The sequence below is a fragment of the Papilio machaon genome, chromosome 8 (genome assembly GCF_912999745.1).
Source record: "Papilio machaon chromosome 8, ilPapMach1.1, whole genome shotgun sequence".
In the NCBI taxonomy this organism is placed as follows: Eukaryota; Metazoa; Arthropoda; class Insecta; order Lepidoptera; family Papilionidae; genus Papilio; species Papilio machaon.
In genome coordinates, this window is record NC_059993.1 from 7,441,940 (window position 1) to 7,460,364 (window position 18,425).

General features: G+C 31.5%; 1 protein-coding gene across 1 annotated transcript; it reads left to right on the top strand.

Moving 5' to 3' along the window:
- The first annotated feature begins 552 nt into the window (after positions 1–552).
- On the top strand, positions 553–8,949 carry LOC106720238 (tachykinin-like peptides receptor 86C). The gene is made up of 11 exons (XM_014514833.2): positions 553–671; positions 1,333–1,531; positions 2,120–2,231; positions 3,576–3,677; positions 3,871–4,005; positions 4,496–4,573; positions 5,369–5,519; positions 5,812–6,008; positions 6,592–6,716; positions 8,261–8,413; positions 8,903–8,949. Exons 1-11 carry the CDS (start codon positions 585–587, stop codon positions 8,926–8,928), a joined length of 1,365 nt encoding a protein of 454 aa, XP_014370319.2. The 5' UTR covers positions 553–584; the 3' UTR covers positions 8,929–8,949.
- Positions 8,950–18,425: the final 9,476 nt, after the last annotated feature.

Consider the following 18,425-nt stretch of genomic DNA (forward strand, 5'->3'; position numbering starts at 1 on the left):
TAATTATTTTAATTTAATTAATTGGTATTTAAATTCAATTAATTCAATTTTGTATTCGTTCTCTTTGAATTTAACAATTTTTCATGCTGCATTAAGTAACACTTATTTTATAATTATTTCTGTATTTATTATATTTGTTTGCATTTTATAGGCTCCGAAACAATAGAACCGAACCGATTTGAAAAACTCTTTCACTGTTGAGAAGCTACATTATCTCCGGGTGACATAGGCTATATTTATTACTAGATTTTCTTGTAATTCAGCATTGATGAAGTCACGGCAACTACTAGTAAAATATATTATGAAAATTCTTGTGTATTCCAATTTGTTCCTTTGACCGCGTCCCGCAGGAATAAAATAAGTATTGAATCTTATTTGAATGCGTTGTGTATTCGAAGTATCAAAGGCGTCAAACAAAGCTTGTTTTTGCTACAAAACTAGTTTTTTTTTCTGATGTAATCATAAATTGTTGTGAAAAGTTTTTCATCCAGAAAAGTTGAGCTCTTAGTGTAAGTAAATGGCGGTTTTGTTAATACAGGTCCGTTTGTGATGGAGACAAGGAAATTAAAGTCTAAGAAGAAAAAATGGATGAAATGTTTAACGTAACTTTGGAAAGAGAGAAATTCTACGCGAGTCATAACTTTAAAGACCAGACTATGCAAAACGTTGAGGTAATCTTACTTCTTACTAATATTATAAATTAGAATGTTTAGATGTATGGATGGATCTTTGTTTGGAGGTGACGAGTGATCTCGGTGGAATTCGGCATAGATGTAGTACATAGTCTGGAAGAACACATAGGCTACTAATTAAGTTTTTTTTTAATCCGCGCGGACGAGTCTCGGGCAAAATCTTGTAAATTATATTTACCGTTACTTTCTAATTAGATTAAATTAAATTACTATTTGATAGGATTTAATAAAATTTTAACTTTGCATAAACTAATTTAATTTTTATATAATGTTATTGTTATTGTTGTTGTTATATAATATTATTGTTGTAATGATAATAATCCACGATATAAATGTTTTACTCGGAATTATTTTGTATCTGTCAATTGTTTGCATTCGATTGCTTTTTCTGTCATGTTAAATATTTGCCGACATTGTGAGGCTCCCTTTGCTTTTTACTTGTCAATTCCTCACTTAGTTTTCATCACGATAAGTTTTGATTATCACTGTAACGTAATTTGTCAAAAATATTCATATTATGTTCTTAAAACTACATTATATTTAGATTCATAAAGAAAATATTAAAGAAAATAAAAGTGTTTTCAATACTGTAGATTTCTAGTACTCGTATCCTCATTACTCGTAATATTTAATACTTTAGGTTGTGTACACATGGGAGATGGATTTCAATCGCAGCACGTTAGGGGCGTCCACAATACTCGTGCCCAAGCCTGTCGCGCCTACCCCGGCCTCCTCTGTCACGATGCCATTGTGGGCGCACAACTCATGGGTGTGTCTCTTCGCCGCTATGTTGGCTGTCGCTATCGGAGGAAATGCTATTGTTATCTGGATTGTTACAGGTAATGTTTGAATATCTTTGGTTTGTGAAGCTTGATTTTGAATTGAAAATTATCTTAAGTTGGTATATTTGTTGCTTTACTGGATTATTTTAATCATCATCTCCCTGACCTTTTCCCACTCATGTGAGGTCGGCACACAAGGTTATAAAACCTTAAAATTTTGGTTTAAGTTTTTACGGCCAGCCGCCTGCCTGTCACCAACCCTACTTGGGAGGAATATCTTTAACATTAAATATAATGTAAACTAAATAATTCAAAATTACTTCGAGAAATACAACAAAAATAGAAATTAGTAAAAAACATTATAAATAGGAAAACTTTAAGCTCTTGTCGCTAGTGGTTAGTGATCTGATCACCATATACTTCAGTGGTACTGTTATTCTTTACCATCTCTATATTCCTGATAATCACTTTGCATTGGTCTTTCAAAACTTTATTCACTGAGAGATATCAAACTTAACAAGTTAAAACGAATTTTAATGTCAAACAAAAATGAAAAGACATTGACTTTTTCAAAAAGTAGTAAAGTTAATCATTTCATTGCTGTCCTGATACTTTATAAATTTCCTAATTGCGTTTGTGCAACAGCTCATCGGAGAATGAGAACGGTCACGAACTACTTCCTGGTAAACCTGTCCTTTGCTGACTTGATGATGGCGTCGCTAAATTGTCTCTTCAATTTCATCTACATGTTACACAGGTAAGTTATTTTGTTTTAAAACGAAGACAATAAATATTTTAACGGCGTAATTAATCCCTTCTAAGGTGTAATGGGAATTTCAACTTGAAATTGATATTTCTTGTCGTTGAGTTATTTACAAGTTTAATTTAATTTAATACAGTTTTTATTACGATAAATCGTTTTATGATTAAAAACTTCAAAGAAATTTGCCATCGAACGTATAAATTAAAGAAAAAAAAAGTTATTTAAGAAGTCTGATCCGCTAATTGATCTAAGAACTTTCGTAGTTACAGGCTTGAGTTTTGAAACGTAAAGCGATCGAATTAACGAAATAAAGTCACCCATTGGTTCAGTATATAATGATTGTCGATCGTTAAATTTCTTGATAGACTTCATCCAAACTTTTAATGGCACGTAAATGTATTTTAATTGGTTAAAGGTTTTTACAGTATTTTAGTTTTGTTTTTTTTTTATATTATAAGGTGGCAAACGAGCAAGCGTCCACCTGAATTCGCCGAAATGGCGAAGCGACCACTGCCTATAGACGTCCGCAATTGCAGATGCGTTGCCTACCTTTTATCGACGGAGGAGTCGCATAGAAAGAAAATATTGCATCCTTCCTGTGCATCCCCTCCTCCATTAAATCCAGTTCCCCTTCCCATCCTTTCCTTATAAGAAAAGGGTGGGAAGGGAAAGAGTTTTCTTTCATACATATATATGTTGGAACAATATATGTATGGTCTCACTTGTACAACTTGTTTATCTAGCACTTCTAGTGGTCTAGAATTTTAATACGTAATTACGTTGGAAATGACACTTCGTTATTAATCTTTTTGTCATTTAGTTTATTACTAAAATTTTTATGTTTTTTATCTAAACAGATAATTTAAACAACAAAAGTTACTGTCACTTTCAATTAATGTCTTTTAAACTGTAGAATTTATTCGTCGAAACGGACCCTTCTTTGAATTAATCCATTTAGAACTTTCTCTTTTGGCTCCTTTTGTTTGGATTACTTTATAGGTATTATACTGAAAGCCATTGTAAGAGTGGGTTTCGACTAACGCCATATTTGTATCAACACACATTTTCATCACATATACCCTTTCTACAAAACCAAGACAGAATAGGTATTAACAAGTGTCACATAACGAAAATTTATCTGTAATAATTAACCAACAAGGATATCTGGCTAGGTGGGCATAAATCTAAATAAATTATAACAGCTCAACGACAAAAAACATCACAACATCCTTTTCGTACTATAATTGCTGTCAAGTTTTTTCTGCAAGAACTTACCGTAATAGCAGTGCGCCTCCATCGGCTGAGATATCCTTGTTTGAATATAATTATTTTGTTCAGTGACTGGGTGTTTGGAGTGCGGTATTGTCAGCTGAGTAACTTCATAGCCAATGTCACTGTCGCTGCCAGCGTATTTACATTGACGGGCATTTCTTTTGATAGGTAAGTCTATATTTTGCTTACAATAGCTTTAGCAACGTCTGAGGACGTGATGAGATATAAAATACATTTAATAATTATGTTAGCGTAATTGTGTAATATTAAAGTTTATAGTATAAAAAAACGTCTGAAATAAAATAATTTTATAAAGTTGTCCCCCTTGAAAGAAATAATTCATAGTTTAAAATCTATGCAGATATCAAGCTATCGTGAGGCCAATGCGACCCCGAATGTCAAAAACATGTTCCCTGGTCATGATCGCTGTGATATGGTTAAGCGGGATGCTTCTTGCAATACCCTGTTTATTATATTCAACAACCAAGGAATACCGGTAAGAAATTAACTAACCAAGATACCAAGAACTTAAGCCTACAACTCATTTGATCTATAAAAGAATTTTGAAAAAGTTATCGATAAAAAAATATGTCATGGTGACGTTATGGTATCAAGGTAACAAATAGATTGTTCTGGAAAAATCCATTGAAAACATCGAGAATATAAAAAGTCATCAAAAGTAAATCAGATTGTCGTTTATTTAGTAATGACGTCATTATGAGAGGAAAGCAACTCTTGCGGTCATTGATGGCTTTTAATGGACAATTACTAAATTACTAAACTAACCTAGGGTTCTAAATCATTTGGCGATGTAGGTTATAATTGTATCAAAATTTCGATCCGTAATGATTCGATATGACATAGGAACATGGGCGTCGCCAGCCGATCATCAAGATAATTCTAGGGGGGGTGGAGGGTTTAGCTGCTCCTCCCTACCCGAAATTTCAAGTACCCGAAAATATAGTAAGCTACTTTATTTCTTGTAGGTCGAAAGGAATTTTGAAAACCGCATGTTTACTGTCCTGGCCTGATGGATTACCTGATGTCTCTTATATGGATTTTATGTAAGTAATTTTATCACGTTTAAACATAAGCGTATAATCATGTCAAATTATATACGGACTTAAGGTTTACAGATACGAATAACAATAACTACAACGGTGGAATTCCTTATTCGTACTATGTATGTTTTACTAGTTCCTTCTTCGTTCTCTTTGACTAGAAAGAGACCAGAAGTGTCACGATTATGTAATTCTACGATCAGGGTATCATCTCATAAAACAAATGAGCGTTAATTCGACTCATAGTTACATCGCTACACCCTGTGGGAGTTTAGTTCGTAATTAATACAAATCGTAGCGTACGAATTTTGTTGTGATAAATTAAGCAGCGAATTTGGACATTGATTAATCGTCAAAGTCTATTTAATTACGTCGAAACACAAATATGTAAATAGGTTCTTACAAACAAAATCAACGATGTGTTTACTTTAGCGGCGTTACATTAAATTGAGTGAATCGAAAATGTTATGCAAAATGATAATAAATTGGTAATAAACGCCGCTATCATAATTCCCATATTTTATACGACGGACAACGATACTCAAATATTTATTATTTCAACAATTCTTTCTGTATCTAGGCGAATCATACCCGCGCGAGTCTCAGCTATTTTTATCCGACTTCAAAAAGAAGAAGGTTTCGACTGTATTTTTCCACCTATCTTTTTTATTACATTGAAAGTATTCTTAGTTTGCACACTACCTCTTAGGTAGCGTGCAAACTTCTCGTTTACTAAAGAGGTCGAATACATAAACCATTAACTTGCTGTCAGCAATAATCACGGTTATGTTTGTATAGATACCAAGTACTATTCTTCGTGGTGACATACGCGGTACCAATGCTGGGCATGACGTTCTTCTACTCGGCAATGGGCCGCGTGCTGTGGGGCTCGCGGTCCATTGGCGAACTCACACAACGACAGCTGGACTCAATACAGTCAAAACGGAAGGTACAAACTGTTTTTTACCGATAGTTTCTATTGCCGACACGCACTGCTTTTGTATAGAAGTTTCCAAAAAATGTAAATGTGTAAATAAAAACCTTAATATAGGAAACTAAAAAAAATAGTACTCTACTAAAGTTGCAGGCTTAACTTGTCGGGTCGAAGCTTTTATATAATTTTTCTCAGAGCTGCTTAGCTCTATAACAATTGTTTTTCTTCTTCTTGAAGTGCCACTCCGACTAGCGAAGGTACAATTGTTATTAATGTATAAAATTATAAAAAAACTTTCTTTTCCCAGGTTGTAAAAATGTTTATACTGGTGATCGTCATCTTCGGCATTTGCTGGCTGCCATACCACTCGTATTTCATCTACACTCACTTCGATCCTTCCATATTGTACATGAAGTACGTTCAGCACATGTACCTCGGCTTCTACTGGTTGGCGATGGCGAATGCGATGGTTAACCCCATCATCTATTACTGGATGAACGCTAAGTGAGTGTTTAGAAAGCTCGTTTTTTATTCGGTTCCTGAGTTTTGTAACAAAAGAACCGAAATCAGTTATCGTTCTCAAGTTTGTAAGCATAGTAAATGAATTAAATACGCTTCCCATAGAGGATCGAATATCGTTTGATGGTCAACATAAGAGCTACTATAATTAAACACGTATGCATGTTACTCCGACAAGTTTTCAATCTATTTGCATTATGACCGTTAAAGGACATTTTACAAAGAAAATAAACTTAGTGAACGTTTTGTCGAGATTTTTGCAGCCTATAACTAGGATGGTGGAGAGTTTGGGAGGAGAGGATTTGAAGGGGAATTATTTCCTTTCATTGCGTCCACTCTTCTGTCGAAATGTTGGCAATACATCTGCAATTGCGGATGTCTATAAGCGGTCGCCTCGCTATTTGAATGCCGCATGCTCGTTTGTCATCTTATAATATAAAAAAGAGATTATATATTTGAAAGATTGAGGTGTCACTAGATTCGTATTCCTCTGTAGACATCATAATATATACAATCAAGTATATGGTTTTTCATTATTATTGTGTAATTAGTTTTTTTTCCCCGCCAGGTTCAGATCATACTTCCGCACAGCAATTCTGTGCAGATGGCGTGACACATGCTTCCGACGCAAGCGGCCGCTGCCCGACTCCCCGCCGGACTGTATTTCGCAGTCGGGCAGTCGATCCCGATCAGGTTTTTACTCGTTAACGTAATTATTATTCAAAGTGATAAACGATATCATTCACATATTCATAAATATAATTAAGACAAAAATACAAAGGTTTATCTTACTAATGTTATAAATGTCAATGTTTGGATGGTCGAAAGTATGTTAATTACTGAATAACTTCAAAGCGACTGAACGAATCTAGATGAAATTTGGAAAAGTGATGGATTGCAGTCTGGAATAATGTTTCGACGAATTCAGATATTTTTTAATTCCACTCGGACGAAGTCACGGCCGACAGCTGTTTAATAAACTGCGTTTTAAAAAATTTTACGGCATTAGCGTAACTCAATTTAAGAAAATTGAAGATCGGGTCTTCTAAATTCCTATTTCAATGTGACTCCACATTAAGAGACGTTATCCTTGTACCCGAGGATCTTCTTGAATTACGGAACTACGACATAAGAGTAATAAATTGAGATTTGGTCCGTAAATCCAAAGCTATTCGAGTTTCCAAACAGACTTACTTAGGTTACAATTAATAATACAAAACGTACGACATTTATTTCGTTGGTTCGGGACTTTACGATCAAACTAACTATAAATATGGCATTGTATCTTGTAAAATTTGAGAGTAAAAACTAATTACTGTACGTGTAACTGTGATAGTTAACTCCTTTAACAACAATTGTTTGTGTCAAAGTGGATTGGAGATATTAAAATATGTTTTTGCTGTCTTTTGTTTTGTTCACTGTTTACACTCAAACCTGCTTGTACACATTATAACAAGTATAGTGTACATGTCTTTGTGAATTAATACAACTAAAACTGTCATTCCACCACACTACAAGTTTAAGCTTCAAGTAGCATCAACCTCTTCTCACGCTCAGTTTGTCAGAGTTAACAAAGACAAGCTAAGCGTCAACTGTACTAAGTCAACATGCAACTCCTGCTAACTTAATAATCCTTAAAGACTTGTCTAGGGTTAGTAAAGGAATTTGACGTAGTACTACGTGATTACGGTATACAAAAAAAGCGAATATACATTTTTTTTGGATTTCCCAAATGCTTTAAATTGATGCGCATCGCTTTAATGTCACTTGAGATTAAAGAGCTTGTTGCGCTAATTACTCATTTCACTATACCCTAACTTATCAAATTCATAATAGTTACACGTACACAATATTCACGTAGATACGATGTTCCTTTGACTTATTTTTAGTTACTTTATTAGATAAGTTATTAATTGTTGGATCAATTTTATAGATCACGTTTAACACTAGATCAAAATTTAACAACTCTACCTTGTAAGGGCGAGCATAAAATATTAATATTTTGAAGTTAGAACTGCACAATTAATTAACTTTTTTTTAATAACTAGAGGTCACCGGCAACTTTATCAACGCAGAATTAAGAAAAAACAAATGTGATCTATTAAATTGGCCCTGATGTAGGTGCACTTCTATAATGCCAATCATTTCATGTGATTGTTGGAAAATAATTATTGGCAAATAATTATTTCAGTTTAAGTACAACCGAAGTAATTCCCGTGAAGTTTTCGATTGTACAGGTATAGAGGAACACAACGATTCAAGAGGAAGTACAGCGGTCGTATGGCAGCGGTCGTGGTGTCGACCGCCGCTCGTCCAGCGCTCGCAGAGACCGAGTTCGCTTGCTAGTTGTCCCCCATGTCCCCGCTGCCCTCACCGGACATACTATGACGGTAAGACTACTATTTTTCTTCTTCTTCTTCTCAGCCACGTAACGCCCACTGCTGGGCATAGGCCTCCCCCAAAGATCGCCACGATGATCGGTCCTGTGCCACCCGCATCCATGATACTCCCGCAACCTTGACCAGATCATCGGTCCATCTTGCGGGAGGCCTGCCCACGCTGCGTCGACCTGTCCGTGGCCGCCATTCAAGTACTTTGCGGTAACATCGGCCGTCCGTACTACTATTAGAATACGAAATTCCAAATTAACTAATGCAGCTTGCTATACTAGACAGTAAGTTGGCTTGCTACAGCTGTAACTCGCCGCTGTCAAAACTACGAAATGTGCTGAAGGGAAATTGTGGTAGGGAAGAATTGAAACATAAAAGTTTGGGCCTTAACGAAATGTTAAATATGAAATTCTTGTCTGAATGTTCTTTGAGGTTTCCCATTTCGTTTTTATTTTTACAGGCATTTTACTTATGCTCTTTTGTTTACAGCCTACATTCACGGTCGGAAAGTGTAAATAGCATTACATGTTTTTAAACCCTAACGGATTATTCAATAATTCTTGTATATTATTAAGATTTTTAAAATTGATGCTCAGTTGTATATTATATACGTTAATATATGTAGTAAATAGGCTACACTAATTTAAAATTTATATATATTACATGACTATAAAATGATATATTAATATTTAATTTAACATGACATGTCATATTGTTAATAATATTTTATTGATGAAATTCAAATTAAGGTATAACATTTAAGTTCAATATTGAATAACGCATTAACCGTGGGTTTCTGAAACTAAAATCTTTGATTAAAACATATCATCCCTGTAAGTAAGTAATCTTTGACAAAACAGAGATAATGTGTTTTAAACGAGGATTTGGGGTTTGCAAAACCACGGTTAGTAAATTTGTATATACGTGTCAATTATTTCAATTAGTCTCTACATTGGATTTTCACTGCTACTTTTTTTGAAAAGTTTAGTCTGTGGAAATCGACGATTATCTTAAAAAAGATATCAAAAATAGATACATGTATTTCTAGTGCTCTAAGATATTTATAATTTAATTTATAATTGAATAATAAGCTTAATTTGCTCAAGGTCGATTTGCTTTTTACAATCGCGCTTACTATGACAAGATTGTTTTTTTTTTTAGTATTTTATAATTATAATTAAATATATAAAATTAAATACATTTTTATATTTTAATTAATGTGCATAATTATTAAATTGTTGTTAATTTTAATAATTACATTAATTAATATTATACGTAAAGCTAAATTTATAAAGTTTTGACTATCTTGTTTATAAAAATAATTATTTTGTGTAAAAAGTTTTTTGATTTTTCATTATATACAATTTAAAATAAAACTTTTAATGTAAATATATAAACTTAATTTTAATCAATTGTGAACACGTTTGATTCGTCGATTTATAACTACGAATATAATACAAGCTTTTGACCCTAATGTTTTCAACCCCTGCATGTCGTATTCAAATAAATCCGCATTATTCATAGGATATAATAAAAATTATTTTTATTTTAACAAATGATAAAATTTCATATACTATTTTTTACGCATTAATTGTTTTCTATAGAACAATTTTAATTTTAAAAATTTCGGAATGCTTGTTATATTGCTACCAGAGGTGGGGTAACCTAGAATTACCCTACCCATTTTATTTACTCTAGATATACCAGTTAATGGGGTAAATATAAAATTCATGTAAATATTATCGACGTTAATTTTAATGTAATATGTTAAGATTTAATGTTATTATTTTTGTAAAGTGTTGTATTTTTCGACCATTAAAATCCGAATTGGCAACAAATGTTGTTTTATTATTTAAAAAAGTTAAAACACTTACTCTTAAAAAGATTATTCTCAATTAAAAACATTATAGTGTTAATCAAGCCACTAAACAATAAGTAATAATAGATTCGTTTATATACAAAGCAAGATCCTAATATTGAAAACCAACAAATTATTATTGTTATTTTTATGTAATACTAGCTTTTACCCGCGACTCCGTCCGCGCGAAATAAAAAAAAATAATAGAAAACGGGGTAAAAATTATCCTATGTCCTATTCCTGGTTCTAAGCTATCTGCCCACCAATTTTCAGTCAAATCGATTCAGCCGTTCTTGAGTTATAATTGGTGTAACTAACACGACTTTCTTTTATATATATATAGGTAGATATAGATTTTATGAAAATGTAATGAAATTAAAATATATGAAACTATTGTGAAATACTTTGAATTAATTATTTTAGTTAATTCTCTGATTTTAATTAGTTTATAGGTATAAATGTTACATTAATAGATAGATATTTGGTTCAAATGATTTGTTGAATAATATTATCAGACAAAATATCAAATTTTCTATATAACCCTTTACTTTTATTTCCTTATTAGCTGACGTCCGCGACTCTGACCGCGCAGAATATGAAAAAAATAATAAAAATTTAATAAACAGCCTTTGTGTTCTTTCAGACTATGTTCTACATCTGTGGCGAATTTCATTAAGATCTGTTGAGCCGTTCTGGAGATACCTTCTAACAAACATCTATCCATCCATTCATTTATCCATATAGACTTTCGCATTTATAATACTAGTAATATTTTATATTATGTTCCCTTTTATCTATTGAACACATGTTGACTTTCTACTTTTTTATATTTATTACAAAACTTTCCTCATAGGAAATTTCCTTTGAAACTTGGACTATACTTTGCCACGTGTTCCGTTTTCAAAGACCATCGTGTTCAATGAAAATTTTCATCTGGAAGACATTTGTTGACAGGAAAAGCATGATATTGTTTCTTTATTTCATTCAATAAGATTGATATGACAAGAGTTTATTTCTGCAGTTTATGAATGTATTACGAACTAGGTGTCGCCCGTGACTCTGTCCGCGAGGATTTAAAACTTAATTCAGATTATGCTCTACATCTATGCTAAATTTCATCGAGATCCGTTAAGCCGTTTTAGAGATACCTTCAAACATCCATCCATCCATCCATCTAAACATTTGCATTTTATTCTTTTTACTTTAAATTTATTTTGGACCTTTTTATTTTCCCCCAGCAGACTTCGTGTGATGCGTGATATTTATAAGGTTGTTGAATTTAAAATCGTCTTCTAATAAAATAACTTTGACCTTGGGTCTACTGGACTGTTTTGAAATAAAAATGATATATAACTAAAACCAGAATTACCACCATAAACCACTTTTAATATTTTTATAATTTATATAGCATCTTGTAGTTAAACGTAGTAAGTACTAGGAGAGCACAGATTAAAAGCTTAAATCCCAACTTGACGTATCATATTCTAACTACCCATAATAAAACTACAAGGAAAGCAGAATTTACTAAGGTACTAAGGATAATTAGAAATCTAATCCCTCTTTGTCATCTAAATAGGTTGCTTGAGTTGCGAAGTACCAGGAAAGCATCAAAGACGTGGATATAACGTAGAAATTTCACTATATCGTGCAATACCGCATTGAGTTAATATTCTAAAAGTATACGTGGTTGCCCTTTGTAGCGAAGTAAATACCGTTGCCTACAAACCACAATATTGCTTGGACAAGATACATTTGCCCACAGCTATTTAGTTACACACCTAAATGCCGCCTACGTCAGTATACGCAGTTGAAGCTACAGTTTGACGTAAAGGGATCAACCTTATGTTAATGTTACTTCAACGAATCACTATCAAACTCCTATTTATATAAACACAAAGGCACACATTTGGGATAAATTAGCAATCTTACTAATATTATAAATGTTTAGATGGATGAATGGATGGATGTTTGTTTAAAGGTAAATAGCTTAACGGATCTTCATAAAATTTGGCACAGATGTAGAGCATAGTCTGGAAGAACACATAGGCTACTTATTACTTTTTTTAACTTTTTGTGATTTTGTGTAATAAATCTCGTGCTCTTTGTGTATGTAAAACCTTAGTACTTTTATATATGTAACAAACATTTGTTGGGAAAATATACATTTTTATGTTGTACTATTATGTATTATGTTTTGTGGTGTATTTAAAATATTAATTATTTAACATTAAACCGACAGTTGAAAGCTTTTACTTAATTAACGTCGACTGTTTTATTTTATATCAAAAGGATTATAACATCGTTTGTGATTCATATCATCGTAAGTCGTATTCATTTACAATTATTTGTAAGGTGAAATTAGTCCTCTTTGTTTTGTAAAATTGTCTGCGATGAAACTAAATTAATTTGACAGTATTCAAGCATGGATTGGTACTGTAGAATATATATTTAATTAATTTGAATATTAATTTATAAACACTACGCTACACTAAACACTCAGCGTATTATGTTTTTCTATTTAAGCAAACTAATAGTAAAATCAAAAGAGCATTTAGACAGAGCTTTGAGTTTTGAGTGTAGACAGACATCACAAACTTAAATCAAAGTAAACTGGACTTTAACAGTATTATATACCTATAATTATAGATTATTATTGAATTGTCTATTTATAATTCTTTAAATTACAACAAACGCTTGTATCATATTTATGTTGATATAATTTGTCACTACACTTATAAATAAAATAAACCGTTTTCCTTTTTAAAGTGTAATTGAATAAGCTGCCTGTGCACGACGAGCTTATACTTTTCATCGACACCCTTTTCGTTTTATGTTAAGTATTTTTCACGTCAATTTTGTTTTCGAACCCGCACTAAAGGTTTCTTCACTTGACTTCGTTTTGATATATTACATGTACTCTTTAACCCATCAACTTTTATGTATTATTTTTAAAAGTATGTTTCTAAGTTACGAGTATATGGAGTAGTTATCTTAAATAACGTAGAGTTGTTAAAAATCTATATTAGTTGATGTATTAAGAAGAAAATCTACTTTCTTTCTACAGGCGTTCAAGGCATCATAAGATTTACTTTTATATCTTTTACCGAGGGTTTCTGAGATCAAAATTTGTCTTTACACGCTATTAATTAAAAATGTATTAATTATAAGTTTTCTTTAGATAGTGTGAATTTTTTGTTAAAGAAATTGTAAAAATTAAAAGTTATTTGACATCTTTCCAATTTTAGTGTTACCTTAAGGGCCTTACTAAAATCACAAACACGAAAGGATCAAAGGATCTTAGCCTAGAAACACTTTAAATTATAACAACCAATTAATTGTTCGGAACTAATGACTTTGATGCTTTATTATCAATTTTCTCAAGTCTTATAAATTAAAAGTTATTAAGTTATAAGGTATTTTCGATCCCACAGTCAGTACAGTATCTACAGTATTTTAAATAGTTTTGTGGGACGTAGTTGTATTTCCAAGGTTAACACTGTATTATAAATAAATAAATAAACAAATAAATGTGGTCTTGATGGTGGGCAGAAATAAAAGATTTCTCTTCTTTTACTAATTTATTCACACGTTTTAAAATTAACATTAAACACTTGCCGTTCACGTCTTCGTCTTACTCAACTCACACTCCCGCGCACTCTCGCTCCCTTTCGCTCCCATATATCCATCTCGTTCTAATCAATCAATTGTTCATGCATCTCAATCTTATCGATCTATCATTCTTTACGTTCGGAAACCACAGACCTACATAAATAATAAAATAGTGAACTGGCCCTTGAATATTCACATTCCATTGCTATACTGATTTCCTTACTAACTTTTAAATGTCACGTATCTGAAAAGAAAACATTGAAATACCAAATATTACATAAACATTCAAAAGTATAAAGTAGAATAATCTTTATAACTAAGAAGTAAAATTTTATATGATTCAAACTTACTGTTATTTATATTGCTATAAACAGAATGTCCGAACCGCTTAGGCTTTGTAAAATAGCGCAAAAAGATTGGAAGCGATGGAGCTATTTCAAATGCCCTTTCATGTCGAGCGTTTTTATTTTACACCGACTTATTTAACCTGACAGCTTAGATAAAAATATTCGTACTTTTATTTATTTATAACTAGCTATCGCCCGCGAATACGTCCGCGCGGAATTATAAAAAAAAACTTAATAAGTAGCCTATGTGTTCCTTCAGACTATGTTCTACATCTGTGACAAATTTCATCAAGATCCATTGAGCCGATCTGGAGATACCTACAACAAACAAACATCCATCCATCCATCTAAACATTCCTATTTATAATATTAGTAAGATTTTAGAAATCGTCTATCAGTCTTAAAATTTAATTTTTTGGTCTTAGTATCATTTTTAAGTTTTAAGTCATTAAGAAAATGTATTAACAAAAAAAAATTACCATACCAAAATAAATCCCCTTTGAACAATCTACCACAATAACATAGATTGATTATTTACAGCGATCTATCAATATTTCTATACCATTTGTCACTGACATATTTGTTATTTTAAATCAATTAATTTTATTCCGAAATTGATGAGATTGGATTGAAAATGTAACATATTTTTTACACAATAAAAATTATGACGGTATTGTTTTTCCGCGAATCGATAATTGTGTGTAATAAATCTAGTTTATTGTTGTAAGTATTTTTTTATAAAGTGTACAAGCTGTTGTAATTTCCAATAATAGACGATAGCCGCATGTGAAGTGAAAAACGTATATTTTTCAAAAGAAAACATGAATGAAGCAAGTGCTTAAAGACATTTTGTGGCCAGCCACAAGATACAGCCATAAGATAAAGTTATTTTAGGTATAAGGGTTATGAAAATATTTCTATAATCCTCATTAATATTCGTCAGGCATGAAATTAGAAGAGACGGTGCTGTATGGAATATTTTTGTGAAAAGCTCGGCAAAGTACACAACTTAAAAGCCATTGAGTTACGTTCTCGTTAAGAACATATGACCGATTTCTAATAGCTAAAAAAATATGTTTTATTATTCTATTTTATTATGTAAACATCAGAGCATTAATAAATCTCATTTATTTGTATTATATATAATCAAATTAAGTATATAATAACTATATTAAAGATAATAATGTTAGTTAATTTTATATGTATTAGATTGTAGCTTGTTAGTGCCTGAGGAAATTATTAAACATCTCAACAAAGGAAAGTTACAAGATTAAGTAACTCTCCTCTGTCTAATAATTTTATTAATCTAACTCCATATTTTATGACTATACATATAGGTGCCTACCAGAAAATATGGCATCAGAAAATAATTTTTTTTATATGATTTACAGTGGGATTAGAACGAAGATGCGTTGTCGGCTTTTATCATTTCTTGAAGGACTCTAATTTTTAGAGATTTGAAAATACTACAATAGTAAAATACTTTTTATTTCTAACATTAAAAAGTTGAGGTTTAATAAAAATTACTCTACATAAAATGTTAAATATGCTAATACAAGCAAACGAAAATATTAATTTTTCCTCAATAACATTTTATCATTATTTGGTTACATTCCAACTTCCTTTTTTTTCCAAATTTTTCCTTGTTAAATTATTATTAGTCTAAAAGTCGAAGATTTTTTCTTTTACATGTACGGATCGTATTATAAAGGATGTTAGAGGATATTCCTATATATTTTTTGTGTAAAACGACGATGTTATTTGGACATTAGTAATTGGTTAACCTTTTATTCTACTTTTAAAAGGTAATGGAATGAAAGTTCTATGTTACCCGCTTCAAGTTATAATACATTTGACTTTAATTACAATGAACCGTTAATGGAATTTGTCTTAATTTATTATCAACAAATTATTCCCCCAATCAGAAGGAAACTTATTTAATTTATTAACTTTTTCTGGAAGAAAAAACACGATTTCCCAATTTTTTGCGATGGTGGTGCAATGTGCATTATATTTTATACAATTAAAATGAACTGAGAATTTATTCATTCGTCGTTAGTTTTTGAGACCTTTATAAAACATATCGTCATCCCTGTCATTATCTTTGACAAAACAGAGATAACAATATGTTTTAAACGGAGAAGTTGATGTCAGAAACCCATTGTAAATATTTGAAAAATTAATTAACATCTGTCATTAGATTTGGTGATGACATGATGACAGTTTTAATTATTATTTTTTTATCTAAACATTTCGCAAAGTTAATTAAATAGCACACAAAAGAGAGCGAGAACGGTAGGTAACGGCAGTAAAAAGTCAATATTTCGCAGAACTTTAGCTCGAAGTAGCAAATGGATCTTTGAGTTAATAGGAGGTTATTGTTATATTGACTTGTGGTTGCCTGCGAATTTGTCGGCGCAGAATTAAAATAAAAAGTATACTGTAATATTTCAATCATTCTTCGCACGAAACATATTTTTTTTCCGATATTAGATACACACACGCCAATTAATTATTAATTAAGTTAAGTAATTAATTAAGGAACATACAGTTAGTACTAAGCTTTAATTTCATCATCAGCTCACTATACGTCTCCACTGAGGGGCTCGGGGCCTACCCCTTTTCTTTACTATAGAGATACAAATTTTAGAGTGGTCAGTATAACATAATGAGTTTTCACGAAACTATGTTATAATCTCAGTCTAAATAAGCTTCCTATTGTTTTATAGAAAGCTTATTCCGTGTGGCTGCAGCATGCAGGCGGAGATTACAAACCATTATGTTAAATTATTCTTGTGTATGCAGTAATTTTGACTACGTGTACGTCCGACGGGGCTTTGCATTTTCACCAGTAGAAACGTGATTCAGTAATTTTTTATACTGCTGTTTTATTTTATACATATATTTAGTTATCTTTTAAATATTAGATTAACTTTCAAGAGACGTTTCAAGATAAGTGTAAAATATTTTTAAGCATTACTAAATTTTATTTCTATAAAAAAAAGCAATAAAACACAAAATTCGTGTTCTGTATAAATTATCAAATTCTTACTAACCACTAATAGCTTACAATAAGTAAGCCAGCAGTATTATGCGGCTATGTAGACGTGTTTTATTTCATTTAGTGCCCACCTGTTTATTGGTTTCGTAGCGGGGCTCTTCCAATTTTATTGCACAATATCTTATAACCAGTTTATACCTTTACGAATTGTTTTCAGTAATTAAAAGGCTTTTATACCACTAAAACTTTAGACGACTGGTAATTTAAGAAGGTATTATTATATTGAATTAATAAATAACGTTCATATTAAAATTTAAGGAAAAAACTTATCATCGGTCCGGGGTAGTCTCCATTCTGTACTTACTTACCATCTGATCGGAGAGTTTTTTTTTATAGTTTTATCGTCAGATTGTAAATTGATTGAGTAAATACGAAGATATGTACTTTAAGTTAATTCCACGGTTAGAAATATATGAAATTCTAAATTATAAGATGTAGTGAAAATGAACACTTTAAAATGTTGGCTGTGATTTTTAGTTCTTATCTGAAAGTAACGTTGCAAAGAGGTTTATGTGAGGAATATTAAAACTAGAATATCAACTAAAATGTGTGTAGACGTCCTTATGTTAAAGTGGAGTGGATTTTAAAATTTCCAGTTCTTATTATTTACAAAGATGTTCATATCCAGCGCAATCTTCAACACTTGAAATTGGTAGCTTTTGGTAGCAATCTACAATGTTTGTATAACATCTACCATGTTTGATAAACGTTTCTTAGAATTCAATGTTAAATATTAAATTTCATAAGTACTTTATATTTTATGATTACTTAAAGATGTTATCCATCGAATATCAAAATATACGGCCCAAAGATAAAACAAATGTGAAGAGTCAAAAGTTACCAATTGGCTACTTCTTAAAATCAAACGTAACGAAAACAAACGGCATGAATTCACAATCATTTTACAGTACATTCCAAACTTTATCACTGCATGTATTAAACATTTAATCCTTCATTTGACCTTTCATGGAAATTTGTATGTGTTTTTAAATTATACCGTGTTTTTATCAACAGAGCTTTATGAATATTGAAGTATCAGTTAAAACGGGATTTGTCCATCATACATTTTATTCGAAATATGTATATATATACATCAATATGCAAAACCCTTAGCTAATATTTCCGAACATTTTTTCA

What these genes read in the sequence shown, in the direction of transcription:
- LOC106720238 (XM_014514833.2), top strand. Translation starts at nt 585, where the DNA reads ATGGATGAAATGTTTAACGTAACTTTGGAAAGAGAGAAATTCTACGCG. An exon ending in AGACTATGCAAAACGTTGAG is followed by an intron (nt 672 to 1,332) that starts GTAATCTTACTT and finishes TTAATACTTTAG; the next exon opens with GTTGTGTACACATGGGAGAT. An exon ending in CAATACAGTCAAAACGGAAG is followed by an intron (nt 5,520 to 5,811) that starts GTACAAACTGTT and finishes TTCTTTTCCCAG; the next exon opens with GTTGTAAAAATGTTTATACT.